The 13,689-nt window shown below is 39.1% G+C and overlaps 1 protein-coding gene across 9 annotated transcripts in view; it reads right to left on the bottom strand.

Annotated features, from left to right (window-relative positions):
• The window catches only part of Ten-m (Tenascin major), a 99,317-nt gene that overhangs the window by 35,208 nt on the left and 50,420 nt on the right, over positions 1 to 13,689 (bottom strand). For 7 of the 9 annotated variants that reach the window (XM_064358843.1, XM_064358842.1, XM_064358845.1 and 4 more), the window contains one exon: positions 1,883 to 2,095. The exons of the other annotated variants lie outside the window; for them this stretch is intronic. In XM_064358843.1, coding sequence (XP_064214913.1) covers positions 1,883 to 2,095 — 213 coding nt within the window. The remainder of the gene's footprint in view (positions 1 to 1,882; positions 2,096 to 13,689) is intronic. 9 annotated transcript variants of the gene reach the window in all.

Here is a 13,689-nt window from a genome sequence, read left to right as displayed (position 1 = left end):
CGTCGAGGGCCGATTCCTTCTTCATCTGCGGCGCCCGTTCCCGATAAATGTTGCAGAAGAATGCGCCGTTTAAGCGATTAAAGCACGAAGTGGCCGTTTTTGACTGAAAGGGTCGCCGCCACCGCTGGGCCATTCTCTTGAAGATTATGAAGTCGTAGCTCGTGCACGCCGAGCGATGGCACTCACGAGTAATGCTTGATGTGATGAGCAGACCTCGGGTAATGGTTACTGGCTGTTATCAGCCTCCATCTTTCAGCAGCGTAAAAAGCGTTATGAGCCAACCCGGAAAATTGCGTAGGTGGTAACTTTTTACGGTAACGAGTAAACACACTCTTTGCATTTAGGGGGTTTTAGCGGGGACGTCGAACAGACGCCGTCTGATTTTCTAAAGCTGCGTAAACATAACAACAAATTACATTTCGGGCATTATGCAAAGCGATAAAAGCCAGCCGCAAAACGTCAACTCGTTCAAACGAATTTGCTTTAGCGTTTCATTTCGGCCCAACTATCCAACGCTGCGGAGTCTTATTTCTCCTGGAACCGACCAATTAAAGATGAAACTTCCTATTAGAGGCTCGATAACTGCATTTATGCCATTACAGGATTTCAGATAACCCAATTATAATCTCCTATGTGCTCCCCCACGAGCTTTATCAATTTCGACTTATCTAAGATGATGTGTGATTGTTTTCAGGCAACGTTGCATGCGCGAAATCCACTAAAATTTAATTATCCATCCAAAATCACCCAGTCTGGGTAGATAGCGACTTAATTAGTTACCCAATCGATTAATTTACTGTTGCAAATGTCGACTTTTCTGCAGCCACTAACTAATTCCGAATAGGTGTTTTACTTTGACATTTACTAACTTTGTATGAGTCGTAAAATTTTAAGGCGAATTAATTTGGGGAAAATACACGGAAACATGTGTGACAACCCTTTCAGAATTCAATTTATTAAACCGTAGTTTAAATGCCTCTTCAGCGACTACATAGTTTTAAACCCAATATTAGGGGTAATTAAGTGTTAACTGTTAGTCATTTCAGAGCCATAAAAACGCCTCCACCATTGTGGTAATTTCCTAATTTCTTTATAGCAACGTGTCCACGTACTGGTACATGTTACACACGGTTTCAATTAAAATGAAGGGAATTCGGTTAATGGGGGACTGGAGAATGGATTTTCTTGAGAAAATGTAGTGGGTAAATAATTTAAAGTGGTTATAACGGGCTGAAAAATTAATAAATGAAACTGTGAGAGCAATTACTGTAGTTTCGAGACTCGCTGCTGTATCATTACTGGTCTAATAGGATTCTCGCTTTGAATCATCTGGGAGAGAATCGTTTCATTACTATAATGAGTTCTGCTCTCGCTTTCGCCATTGTGTTTACTCTATTCTGTCATTAATAAGATGGGGATCGAAATTACAAATAGATGACATATCATCTCTGGCTTGATTGTACAAATCTGACTCAACATTCGCCCACCCCACCTATCAATTCGCAGTAATGGCCCCAGCATGCGATTGATAATTTGCCCGGGTGTTAATGTAATTTTATTCGTCCCGAAGCACTAAAAATCTAAATGAAATTTTATGGAGGAAAGTACGGAGTGTGTTTGATGTCGGCGTAAAAAACAGCGGATTTATCGGTTGGCGAAGTTTCAAAATTGCGCAAACTTTCCTATACTATCAATTTTATTAAGGTATTTAACTTTATATTTTTACGACGCCTCCAGGTCCACACCAAACAACGCATTACGAGTAAGGAAGGAAAATTAAAAGCCACCCTCCTTTCTTTAAATGAAAAAAGTTGGAAATTTGTCCGACAAAATCTAATCATCTGAGTAAAATGCGAGACAAACAGTTTGCGAGCCCACTCACCGTTGTGCACGAGCAGCGTCGAGTCCCTAGCTAGAGCTAGTTCGGAGTCGGTGAGGGTGGCGTCCGAGGCGTTCTCCGAGGTTGGGGTGTCGCTGAGGCCGGCTGGCTGCTGATAAAGGGGATGTTGGTACGTGTGCTGAGATCCGTATCTTCGGGGAGAGTCCTCGCCCTCAGACCCGCTGAGGCTGTACGCGGGGTACAAGCGCCCCTTGCCTGCAAGAAGGAAAAATATCACGATTTCAAAACAATTCCGGAAAAAGTGCCCCGCTGGGACCGAACTTGAAACTTGACGAGGGCGTAATTAATTAGATATTCTGTATTTATTCTGGCGAAGAGCAAACAGCGGCTTGTTAGTTCAGGAGGTGGCGCAAATTGTACAAACAGATACACTTTCATTTGTGTCATGTGATGACGGATTTTTCGCTAATTCGAAAGAATTTTGTTAATGGCGACGTGTCAATTCGCTTAAATTGAAAAATGAAATACCGCCGCTTTTATTGGACCAGTTTCAAGTCTATATTTTTCCATGTCAATTTTCCTAAATAGACATTTTTAATATGACTGCATCAAAAATTTATACGTAATTTCGGAGTGCTTTGCGGATTAATAAAATCCAAACCAAACTAATATTTATGAAAGTGATGACTTTAAAATCAATCCGTATTTCCATAAATGTTTGTTGGAAAATTTGTTATAATTCAACAAAAATAAGTTCTATTTTTGCGGCCTCGGCACAAAACAAAGCGATCAAAAACAAATTTATTTGCTAACTGTTATAAGCAAACTAGGGTTTTTTCTCGTGACGACGCGTCCCTTTTCTGCTCCGAATTAGAGGGTTTACGAGGGACAAGGAGAAACACAATAAAACCTAATGTTAACCAGTTTAGGAAGTTTGTGATTTACTCGATAGTTCTTATATGCTAGTTATTAAAAGTAATAAATCTATCCGGAGTTGAGGTCATTGCATAAATCCCGCACAAGCCGAATCAACGAACCGCGAACTCCAACCAACCATTACTGTTTCTACAACAGCTCGGGACTTCCCTCAATAAAAAAGCGATTCCGATCATAATTGCCCACATCAATCGCCTCCTCTCTCCATCTTGGAAATTTATACGTGGAATGAGATTACTTACGACCAGAGGGTCGCCTCTAGGTAATAAAACTTGACTATTGTTGCCAGCTTAGAAATGAACACCAAAAAAATTGCAAACAGAATTTTGTCCAAACACAAGCCAAAAATCTGTAAATCTGTTTATGTTTAAGGCAAGCACTTTTCTGTCATTTAAATTATCTAGTATCAACTGAGTGATAACTGATAATGGACTAGATGGTATCTAGCCATCTGTAAAAAACCATTTCAATTCAATGGTAGCAAGTTCAATTGCCATTTGGAATGTAGGACTTAGCAGTTCAATAACCTACCAGTACATAAATGCGTTCGTAATTTCAATTTAATGTCCACAATGGAAATACAAGAAACAAATTTAGCTAGGTATAGTTTGAATGAGTCCAGTTGTTAATTCCAGTTTATCAAAAATTGCGAGAAAGTGAGAGCTTTTCGGTGTTTAATTTGGTTATTTATGGTGGTGTGGCTTCAACCCGTGGCTTGACGTGATCATTTTTGTGGCGTCTTTGGGGAAAAAATCCGTCTGGCATTTAATTGTTTGCGAAAAGGGTTGAAGGCTGTCGCTGGGGGTGGGGTCTGTCGATGAAGCGAGCGATGATTCAGTTGTCGTTGTCGGGCAATCAGCGGGTATTCCCCGGAGGCGCATTACGTCTCACACCTAAGTCATCCTTCATCTCCGGGTGCGCGCTCGTCACATCTCTTCGACGCCTTATGGCACGCACGGGGCGTCCCCGGAGACGTACCACTGACGTAATTCGCACCGTTCCCGGTGGAGGCCGCATGATTGCCGGAAGATGCCGCATGAATACGACGCCAAGCACACTTATTCCCATTGTGATGGAAAAAGGTGGCGGAATCCGCACGCACTTTTCTACAAATATGTTTACAAAGTGACTGAATACGAAGACGAACTTTCACAAAGCTTCGTCTAGTGCTTTGGTATTCTGCTCGTGTTTATTTTTCACGGACGCCAATGAAAGAATAAGAAGGTGGATTTGGGTAATTTGCTTGCGATGCTGCTACTGACTAGGTGTCAGCAAAAATACGCCAAACACGCATAAATCATGAGCTAAACCGATATCTCACTCAATTTCAATTATTTCAATTCGTGGCGCCTGATATTTAGTACAAGTGGTCAATCACTATTTGTTTTGGGAATCATTATTTTTTCAAGTGCTCAACTCAAACATTTATTACTTCTAAATATTTTAATAAAAAAACACAAAAGAGCAATTCAATATTTTTAGTTTTTTAATATTATTAATATTTTTGGTTTTTATAATAAAAAAATGGGGTGAAAAGGAATACGAGTACGAGTTAATTCCGAAACTAATGATAAAACTGTTGCAGTTGTTTAACAGAGAAGAGTAAAAAAATACAAAATAAAACGGCAGTTTTCTGATGTCTTTGCAATTGGATTTGTCTGTTGGGAAAGATTGGCTCCACCTCAATATCCAATCACAAACACCTTTTAATCGTGCGTAATTTTTTGCGCCACAGATAAGGAAGGAGGAGGTAATTTGTATATTTTTATTGGCCAAACGATCCATTCGAGGAGCAAATGAGACGATATATCGGCTGGCCTCTCCCACAAAACTAGAATTTCATCTTGAGTGTGAATAAATGGCAAATAATGAATTAATGATTGATTCCACTTTTTTGCGGAAACGGTTTATGTTGAATGATCTTCGGAAAAAAAAACCAGAATATAAAAAATGACTTTCTAATCAAATCTCAAGTAATTTCCAAATAAGTTAGGTATTTTCCTACTTTCTTATTTTATATTTGTGTTTTTTAGAGTTAAGAAATTTTTTTTTTCAATAAATTGTCATTTATACCACAAAGTACCTCAAATAAATTCAAATTAATGTTAAAGAGAATTTAAGGCCTGAAGAAGCGATAATCGAATCTTGAAACGATGCCGGAAAATTCATACTTGTCTTTTTGAATTCCAAACCAATCGCAAACGACAAAATTAACTAACAAATAAAATGTCACAGTGCAACTCCACTTTTATCTGTGTAAGCCTAGATTTGTTAAGCGTTACCCATAAGCCGAACCGGTGCAGTTAGGCCTTAATGAAGTAGAGAACTTTGGGTTCAGTCCGTTGAATTAAGCCATTCCGTAATGTTTTTTATCAAAGTAAAACGCGTATTATAAGCGTGAGTTTGCTAAAAGGATTGTAACTCAAAAACTGATAACACAGAAATGAGCGTTTGCTCATTAAGTACTTCATTTTTGTCTTTTGTTTTTTTCAAAATTCTTTTACAGTTCCCTAAAGAGTGAAGTAAAAAAAATTGTGTTTAATACAAACGTTTTCTGTTATAGGTCTAATGATAACTTTTTGGTAATTTTTTTCACCAATAGAGTAAAAAAGCATTTACTGACTATTTTATTATTAAAATAAAAAATAACTTAATGAAATAATGTACAATGGAGTGACATACTCGTGTGTAATTCCCTATCCCCTTTGACAATTGCTTTTGCTTGCCATTGTACCATAGTAACCATTTGTAAAATAAAGGTCAAAAAGTTGTAAAAGTAAAATTGTTGGTTAAAATATTATTCAATTGTTGTTGTATTTTAAAAATATCATAGCTGATGATGATATGATGGTTTTCGAAACGTGCGCCTGTCCAATTTTATTTTTTTTAGTAAATAAATAGGAAATTACTTATAAGAGAAAATTAATTAATTAATATTAGGTCGCTGAAATTTTTTTTTTGTATTTCTAATATTCCGAAACAAATGTTGGTCTTTTATGCAAATATTACTTAAAAAAATGTCGCTCGTCTCAAGAAATTAAGTATTTAACAGCAAATCATCTCTGTGCGATTATTATTAGTCATTGAGATCTAGTAAAAATAGGTACACTTGTAGAGGACTCACCCTGTATGACAAAATCAGTCCGTGTGTTATTAAATTAATAACTTCTCAGTTGTGAAAATGCAAAGACTCTGACTAATGAGATGGAGGTGTTGACCTATTCTACTACCTATTTTTCCAAGTCAGTAAGCGGGGGTTTGATCTCGTGTTAAAACATTGAGTTGATGTGAATTTGTAATAAAACAACCCATGGCATTAAAAGATCGAAGCAATAATAAGAATCTTTACCAGAAGCTGAAGCTCGTAAAAACACTGAACGAAAAACTGACAGTTTTGCCAAGATTGCAATTATTGTCAGGATAAAACAATCCAAAAAGTAGCAAATTAAAGCACTGCAGTTTTTTTAAATTTTTATTATTGGACTAACAATACAGGTTTATGTTTGGCCGATATTTCAGCCCGCAAAGAATTCTCGACTAAATGACTGTTTGAACGAGCTAGACGTAATAAATTTAAAAATTCTGCGATTATCCGCCTCCTATTCACCGCTGAGACCTTCCATTCAGCGGTGCACTCTCCAGTATTTGGGTGAACAGCTGTTCGTTCCGCCCTAAATTATTCATTTCTCGAATGTGGAGCGCTTATAAATACCGCGACTCCTGATCCAGGTATGAAATATCGCCGGAGTTGGTCGAAACGTGTCTGCAAAGCGCACCTGTCTGCACGTCCGCCTGGAATCCGCATTGCAAATTAGGAACGCATCTGGTATCGACGTCGCTTTTCACTGCACCAACTCCTAGACGCAAATTAAAAATTACCGGAGATCGGTATCGGGCCGATTAACGAGCGGCCTTTGTGCCGCCAAATAGAGATTTAATCAGAGCGTGTTTTATATGAATATTGAATTGATAGCGAGCAGTAAATATACGCGACTGTCAGCGATAAGATCCTATCGGCTGATGACAGTCGATGCATTTGCGTCCTTAATGTTTTGTTAGTGTTTGCGAATACGGGCGAGGGTGAATTACAGCGCGGCACGTGCCCCTTTACCATATTTTCCTATTAATTTACTAATTCATCTTCGTCAAAGCGTGGGACTTTGCGCAGTCAACGAACGCGGGCTTTGCCAGTATTTATAACGGAGATACAGTTTACACCGTCATATTTTAACACTTTTTTGATAGATCACGGCGATAATACGGTACAACTCCTTTACTGGCCGCCCACTCTCGCCGAAAAGCCCCGTTTTAATTTTTCATTTTTACGTCTTTCCCTGATTTATTCCCAGCAATTAGAATACCAAGCACCAAAACCACTCCGTATTATGAAACAGCCTTGTTATTAATCGCGCCTAATTTTGTGTCAGTCTTTGACCACGTTTTTTAAATATTGGATTCTCCGCGTGACACTTGGGTCATTTATTAGCAGCGTTAAAAACGAATCTAAAACTAAAAAAGTGCGGGGAAAAACATTTTAGGTCGGGAGACGAGAAATGGTGGTAGGATGTTCGCGTTAGCCTCCATATCCATCTTCTGCTCCCTCAATTATGAATCAATCTGCAAGGGAACATTTGTACTCTCGAATCTAACATTAGATTGTAAAATGGCTCTAATTTATTCATGGCAGACAACAGCAGAATATTCATTATTACATAGCATGGCACATAGTTCGGTTCATTAATTGTTCCGTCCCTTTTTCTTCACAGGAAGTTTATTTCAGCATCTGTTCCGGCCGATGACACACTGATGGTGTCTAATCGTTAAAAATAACAATAATTATTGTCATAGCTGGTTATGTCATCTAATTACGCCGAAATGAACCAATTGGGTTGCCCATCCCACCGTTCCGTACTATAAATTCTCTAACAACCGTCTTGGATAAATCGCTTCGAAAATTACCCTCCGAATCGCCGAAATATTGACATAGGTAAATCTAGTTTAAGCCCCCGGATATAAAGAGGTAGATGCCGCATTGATTGGGAAACTTTCGGAAGAAACGCACAACTCGGGCTTCCCTTGCATATTTTCTTGCGAATAAAATGTTATATTTATTATGATGAAACAACATAAAATAAAAATTATGACGGTGCTTCCACATCATTACTGCCTTACTTCTCCCTTTTGTCGTGTAAAAAACAATAATAAACCTAATGCATGTTTTGCAAACTTTTTATGTACCTGAATATGGCTCGTTTTATTTTTAACTGGGGCGGTTAATTTTATAAAACTACGATTAATCTTGACAGTAAAAATTTTAATTTCGACTGCCGGCAATTTATTTTCGCATAAATGTGTGCGTTAATAGACTGTGACATGGCGAAAAAATACATTTCCTCTTTCGACTTGAGTAAAAGTCATAAGTTCGCCCACACATATTTGGCGTAAGCAGAGAATATATTTTATAGTCGCAGGCGGAATCAAATATTTATGGTGACATGAACATTTCAATTTTATTGATATAGTTTTATTTGTATTTTCCGTATTCAAATGGCTGAAAACTTTCGTTACTGCTCGCATTTTCAATATTTTCGACATTACTGGAAATACGGCCAAAGTTAGGGTGTCAACTAATTTAGGCAACCAAGTGACAAAATTCGCGTGTCCACAAATACTACTTTATCGATGTTTTAAACTGTATTATTTGCGCCCGAATAAAAACAAACTGTTGATTCGGAGACTGTTCCTAAATAATAAATAAGTAAATAAAGTTATTTTCCTTTTCCTTCTCGGTTCAACTTCTAAACTACAGATTAGAAGGTGAACTAAATAAAAATCATTTTGTTTCAAAGTTTAAACGAATTTCATGAATATTTTACGTACGTTGTTAACTCCACAACCGCCAGACTAGTGTTTTATTTAACTCCAATTTTTACTAAAGAGAACAAGTTCATCTTTGATAATACTTTGTAGCAAGTTATAAATAGTTTCGGAATAAAGTCTTCCCATGTTACAAGTACGTAACTACTAACTAGTTTATAAGTTTCCCGGGAAAAATATGGGAGGATATTGGTTCTGGCATTTTTTCACATTAGGTTCGTATGCGAAGTGGAACAATGTGGAGTGTGTTTTTTGAAACTTTGCGAACAAAACATAAACAAGTGCTGAAATTTCCAGAGTTCGAAATTGTTTAAATTTTGAGAAAATTTTTTATAAAGTAATAAATGCTGGAAACAGCGTATTATGCGGAAACCTCAAGCAAAAAAACCACCAAAAATCGATTTTATCGACTGATAAAGCGTGTTGCTATAAAATGAAGTTGGAGCTGCTGATGCTAGTTGTTGACCAATTACAAGCGACTGTTATGAGGCTGTAAGAAAAAATGACGACAACACCGGCGCCGCCGTGGTAAATTGACTCCATTCATCAGAGGGCTTTTCCTGTCGCTCGGTGTCACGTCAGTGGGGTTCTGCGCCTCAGTGATTCCCAATAACCGCCAGCGACATCCCAAGAAATATGGCCCGTCATTAGTTACTGACCGTCTATTTAATTGCCGAATAAATAAGTAACTGGGCTTGTCTTTGTTTGTCGCTCCAGCAGTTCGGTTTCAGGGAGCTAATAACGTCGTAAAATCCGCGATAAAGATTTATTCCGTGTAACTCATAGGGCGGTTTAGTGTCGGAATTATGAGGCATAAAATTTGCTCCACGTATAAAATTTTTGAACCGGTCGGGGGCCACACTGGTAATTGATTGGGGCGATTTTATTTGGGCGGCGGCATTATTTATGAAGCGGCCATTTCCTAGATCACCGGCAAAACATGGGCCATTATGAGGACAGTTGTGGCCGACCGTATCACTCAGAAACTAAGTGCCCGAGGGAGAGTGATTTGCGGAGGTATCAAGGAGATTTACTCCAGTCACTGCTCGCGGATCGATACTTCGATGGGCCCCTAGTATGACATACAGGTGGATTGATTTACTCAAAGGAATTGATTCCACTTTCCGACAAGTACCGATTCCCTGGGAACTTCTTGCTCAAATTCTAACGCCAAAAAATTAGCCTCTAGTGATGATTCCTCCAAGAAACACTACGGTTGTCAAGAGATATAAATGCAGTGCTATCTATATTGAGTCTATCGATCTGTCCAAATAGATATAGAACGTCATAAGGGACGAAAGCATCACTTACTCAAACGAAATAAGATTTTTCATTCGGCAACAGAAAGCAAAATTCCTCTCTAATTGTCCACTGAAGATGCACAGAGTAATGCTGACGTGGCAAGTTTTAGAATTAGAGAAACATTAAACGAAAAAACTGAAGCAGGCCGTAAACCCAAAACGGAACGAGGGACCGGATCAAACTTTATAGGAAAAACATAAAATCGGCATAAAAAAGGACACCGGAATTATTATTGTTAATATAATGTTTGGTCCAGATGAGACTAATATTTTAACTTGGAATGTATTTTACTTAATAAATGTTGGATTCACGAGTGTATTCTTTGACGAACCTTTACCTAAAATTTTTTTTCAAAATATACCAACAGCCGAAGCTGGCAACTTTCTGATGGTACCAATATTAAAACTTTGAAAATATTTAAATCCAGCTACGCAAATTGCGTGTTTTTGGTCCACTGTGTGTGGATTTGGTCGCCTTGCGAATGCGAACGCCAGGACGAGATTCGACTTTGGTACGGGGCCAGTTGTTTAATCGAAAAGAGACGAATTTCTCCGAACCAGGGCGAATCGGGGGTGACTCCCATTCTCGTGGTCTGCAGGATCAATACGCGGCTTAGGCCCCCATCGAGGGCTGCAGGTTGCTGCACCACGCGATTACTTCGGCCACTCACTTTAAACGAGTTAGAACTCAAGACCGATTCAATCAAAAACCTCCACGTTGTCAACAGTGCGAGTCATCGATCCGGTTCAGATTTAGGCACAAGAATTGTACGCCATGAGGATATAACTTTAATGCAAGCACTTATCGCGCGAAATCAAAGAGAACGGAAAAACGAACATGAATGGGCTTAATTGGCAATCAGGCTTTGTTCGAGACTATGAATTCTTACAAGTGGGGAACTAACACGGCGGAAAATTTCGAGATATTTGCAGCATTTGTGCCGGGAAATCCCGGCGAAACGAGTTTGCAAATATCGGCAGATTTCAATTATTGCAAAATTTCATTTGCATACACCCATGAGAATTTTTAATATAGGTACGTGGGGCACTTGATTTGAAATTTACAATTTGTTTTGGATTAAAAGGATTTAAAACTAATTTTTCAATCGGGTCGGGCGTTGGGGTCATCAAAAAACACTTAAGAGGCCTCTTAACAAATTTGAAAGCCGACAAGTTCTACAATTATTTACATTAGCGCATTACTTTGGCCCACAATTGCCGCATGAATTATTGTAACGTTCCATTGTTGGTGCATTTCTTTATTGTAGGTGGTACTAAGCTCCAAAAAGCTTTCCATTACAAAAGGCAGTAATTTATCGGTAATTAGTGTCAAATTTTACGATATAAACAAATTTATTTTCGATGTTTGAAACGTAAACAAAATGCGACTGTAATGAATTTACAGTTATTTATGGATAATTGAAAATAACTATTTTGTATTATAATCATGATGAAGAAACAGCGCAATTTCAGGATAATAAATATTGTTACAACTGGTGACATGTTATCCGCTCCCGTGCAGCTACATCGAAAAATTAATGGCTCCACGTTTTCATTGCAGTGTTAATGCCAATTAATGTTACTAATACAGGCGGGTGGGTACTAATTACTGGGTGTTATTAATAAAAATCAGTGCACTTGGGAAATTTATGACTAGATTAAGTGGAAATGGATGGAACGGTGGAAAGTGGTGACCAGAGCTCTGAACGAAGCAGTCGTAGGTAATATGGCCGCCGTTGGGTCTTGCGCCCCTCGGCAGCGTCGAGCTTGTGACGTCGAGTCGACATTCATGAGATCAAGATAAAAGACAAAATGTTATTAAGATGAGCGAATGTGGAAACGGATATCCACACATAGAGACGTGTTCGCACACCGCGCACCATTTAATGAATATTTCAGCGAGCACTTCTTATTTGTGGAATTCTTTCATGTCGCGATGTCGACTGGAAGAGGCCTGGAACTCTTTGCATACAAAAATGCCACAATTACAAGAAGCGAGGGGACTCCGTCGCCTCCTATAGACATTCCGACCAGGATTTCCGCGAATGTATTGTAATTTCAGATGTGTTGTGTAAATGCGAGGGCGGCTGTCGATGCGGCTGCTCGTAATTTCCGCCCCCGGCGTACGCACTGTTTGTAATCGACTGAAGACGGAGCCACGATAAATAATCGCGCCAGCGGCAATTTCCCGGACTAAATCATTACACTATTAAAAGACGATCACTTGTACTAACTCTTCAAGTGCATCGGGATCTCCCCTCTGTCAGCAGAAAGAATTTCCCGGAGCACTTTTCCTGGCAGCGACAAAGAACTGATTCCCGTCTTTGTTCACTTCCTAATTTACCGTGGGAAACGCCACGTGGAGCGTCATTAAAAAAATTGACAAGTTTGCCGATAAACTAGTTCTAAGGTGGAGATATAAATCAATTTTTGTTGCATAAACCACTCAGTCGCCCGTGGATAATCCCTGGGCTTAACTAGTTGCGGAGTTAATATTAAAAAGTTCTTTATTTGTAATCGATGAAATTGTGGCAAACAATTAAGCTGGGAGCGTCGGCCGAGTCGGCTTGTGTTTGTGAATATTGGTAATCCAGGGAATTATTTGGACATTAATGTGTGTCGAAGGATATTATCGAGGCACTCTAATAAAGCTAAGCCGAAAATAAATTTTTATACTTGCAGTGTTTGTACATCCGATCAAGCGGGTTATTTGGTTTTTACGAGCAAATCCAGTATTGTTTTATGTGACGTTTCGTGTTAAAGCGCCGCTGGCGACACAAGTCGACGGCTTTTTCGTTTGATGGCAACAATTCCGGGACGGCAGAGCATGCATGTCAACGTGTAATTAACAACAATCCCGATCTGCGCGAGATATATTTACCCGACTTCCTCGCTGCGCTTCCTTACTTCCTTACAAACGAACCGATTCTTCGTTTATGTAAATATATATCTTGCTGCATCCGGCACAGCCTCATCAGCAACGCTTGAGCAAATTCTGCAGCCAATAAATAAAATTACCTCCGTCAAAGAAAGCAAAACCCGGCGCATCCACCAAAACGAAACGAGCTTACTTCGTAAGTAGATCTTGAGGGCAACCGGGAAGAAAGGTCGTCTGACCTGGAGGACGCTGAGTAAACTACCTGTCGTTCGACAACTGAACAGCTCATATAAAATTTAACTACGTCGTATTATTTTTAGTGGACTGTAAGACCGGAATAATAAATTCCCAACAAAATAAATTTTTACTCCCATTCCTCGTCACAAATGTTTACAAACAAATTTTTGTTTCGGACGTAAATCAGCAAGAATATTTTGCAAAATCGCGAGCAGGCATGAAATAAACTCTCGTTTCCGCCCCACAAAATTACACGTTGTTTAGCTTCCGAGAAAAGAAGTTGTAAAACACTCGTAGTACAACCCATAAATTAAACACCGGCCACCTATTTATACTCGAGTGTGTATTTATGAGCAATAGGTAAGTGGTTTACGGCCGCTTTTCCGAAATATCAACTAGAGAACCGCCATAAGAGTTTACGTCCGTTTTCGGCCAAAAAACTACGAGTAACACACGTTCGCCCCAATAAATCCCTCGGAGTTTATCGCCAGGGGTGTGTATTTTTCGTTTGATTCGGTTAATTCCGCTTTGTTTGTGACCCAGTTCTGAGGGCAAAATGTGTGTGAAAAACGTGCCCGGTCCAAATCCGGACGCCAAATAGTGCAGGTTTTTCGATAAGC

Source organism: Tribolium castaneum, chromosome 9 (genome assembly GCF_031307605.1).
Source record: "Tribolium castaneum strain GA2 chromosome 9, icTriCast1.1, whole genome shotgun sequence".
Taxonomy (NCBI): Eukaryota; Metazoa; Arthropoda; class Insecta; order Coleoptera; family Tenebrionidae; genus Tribolium; species Tribolium castaneum.
Note: the sequence above shows the minus strand (reverse complement) of the source record. Positions and strands in the feature narration are given on the sequence as shown.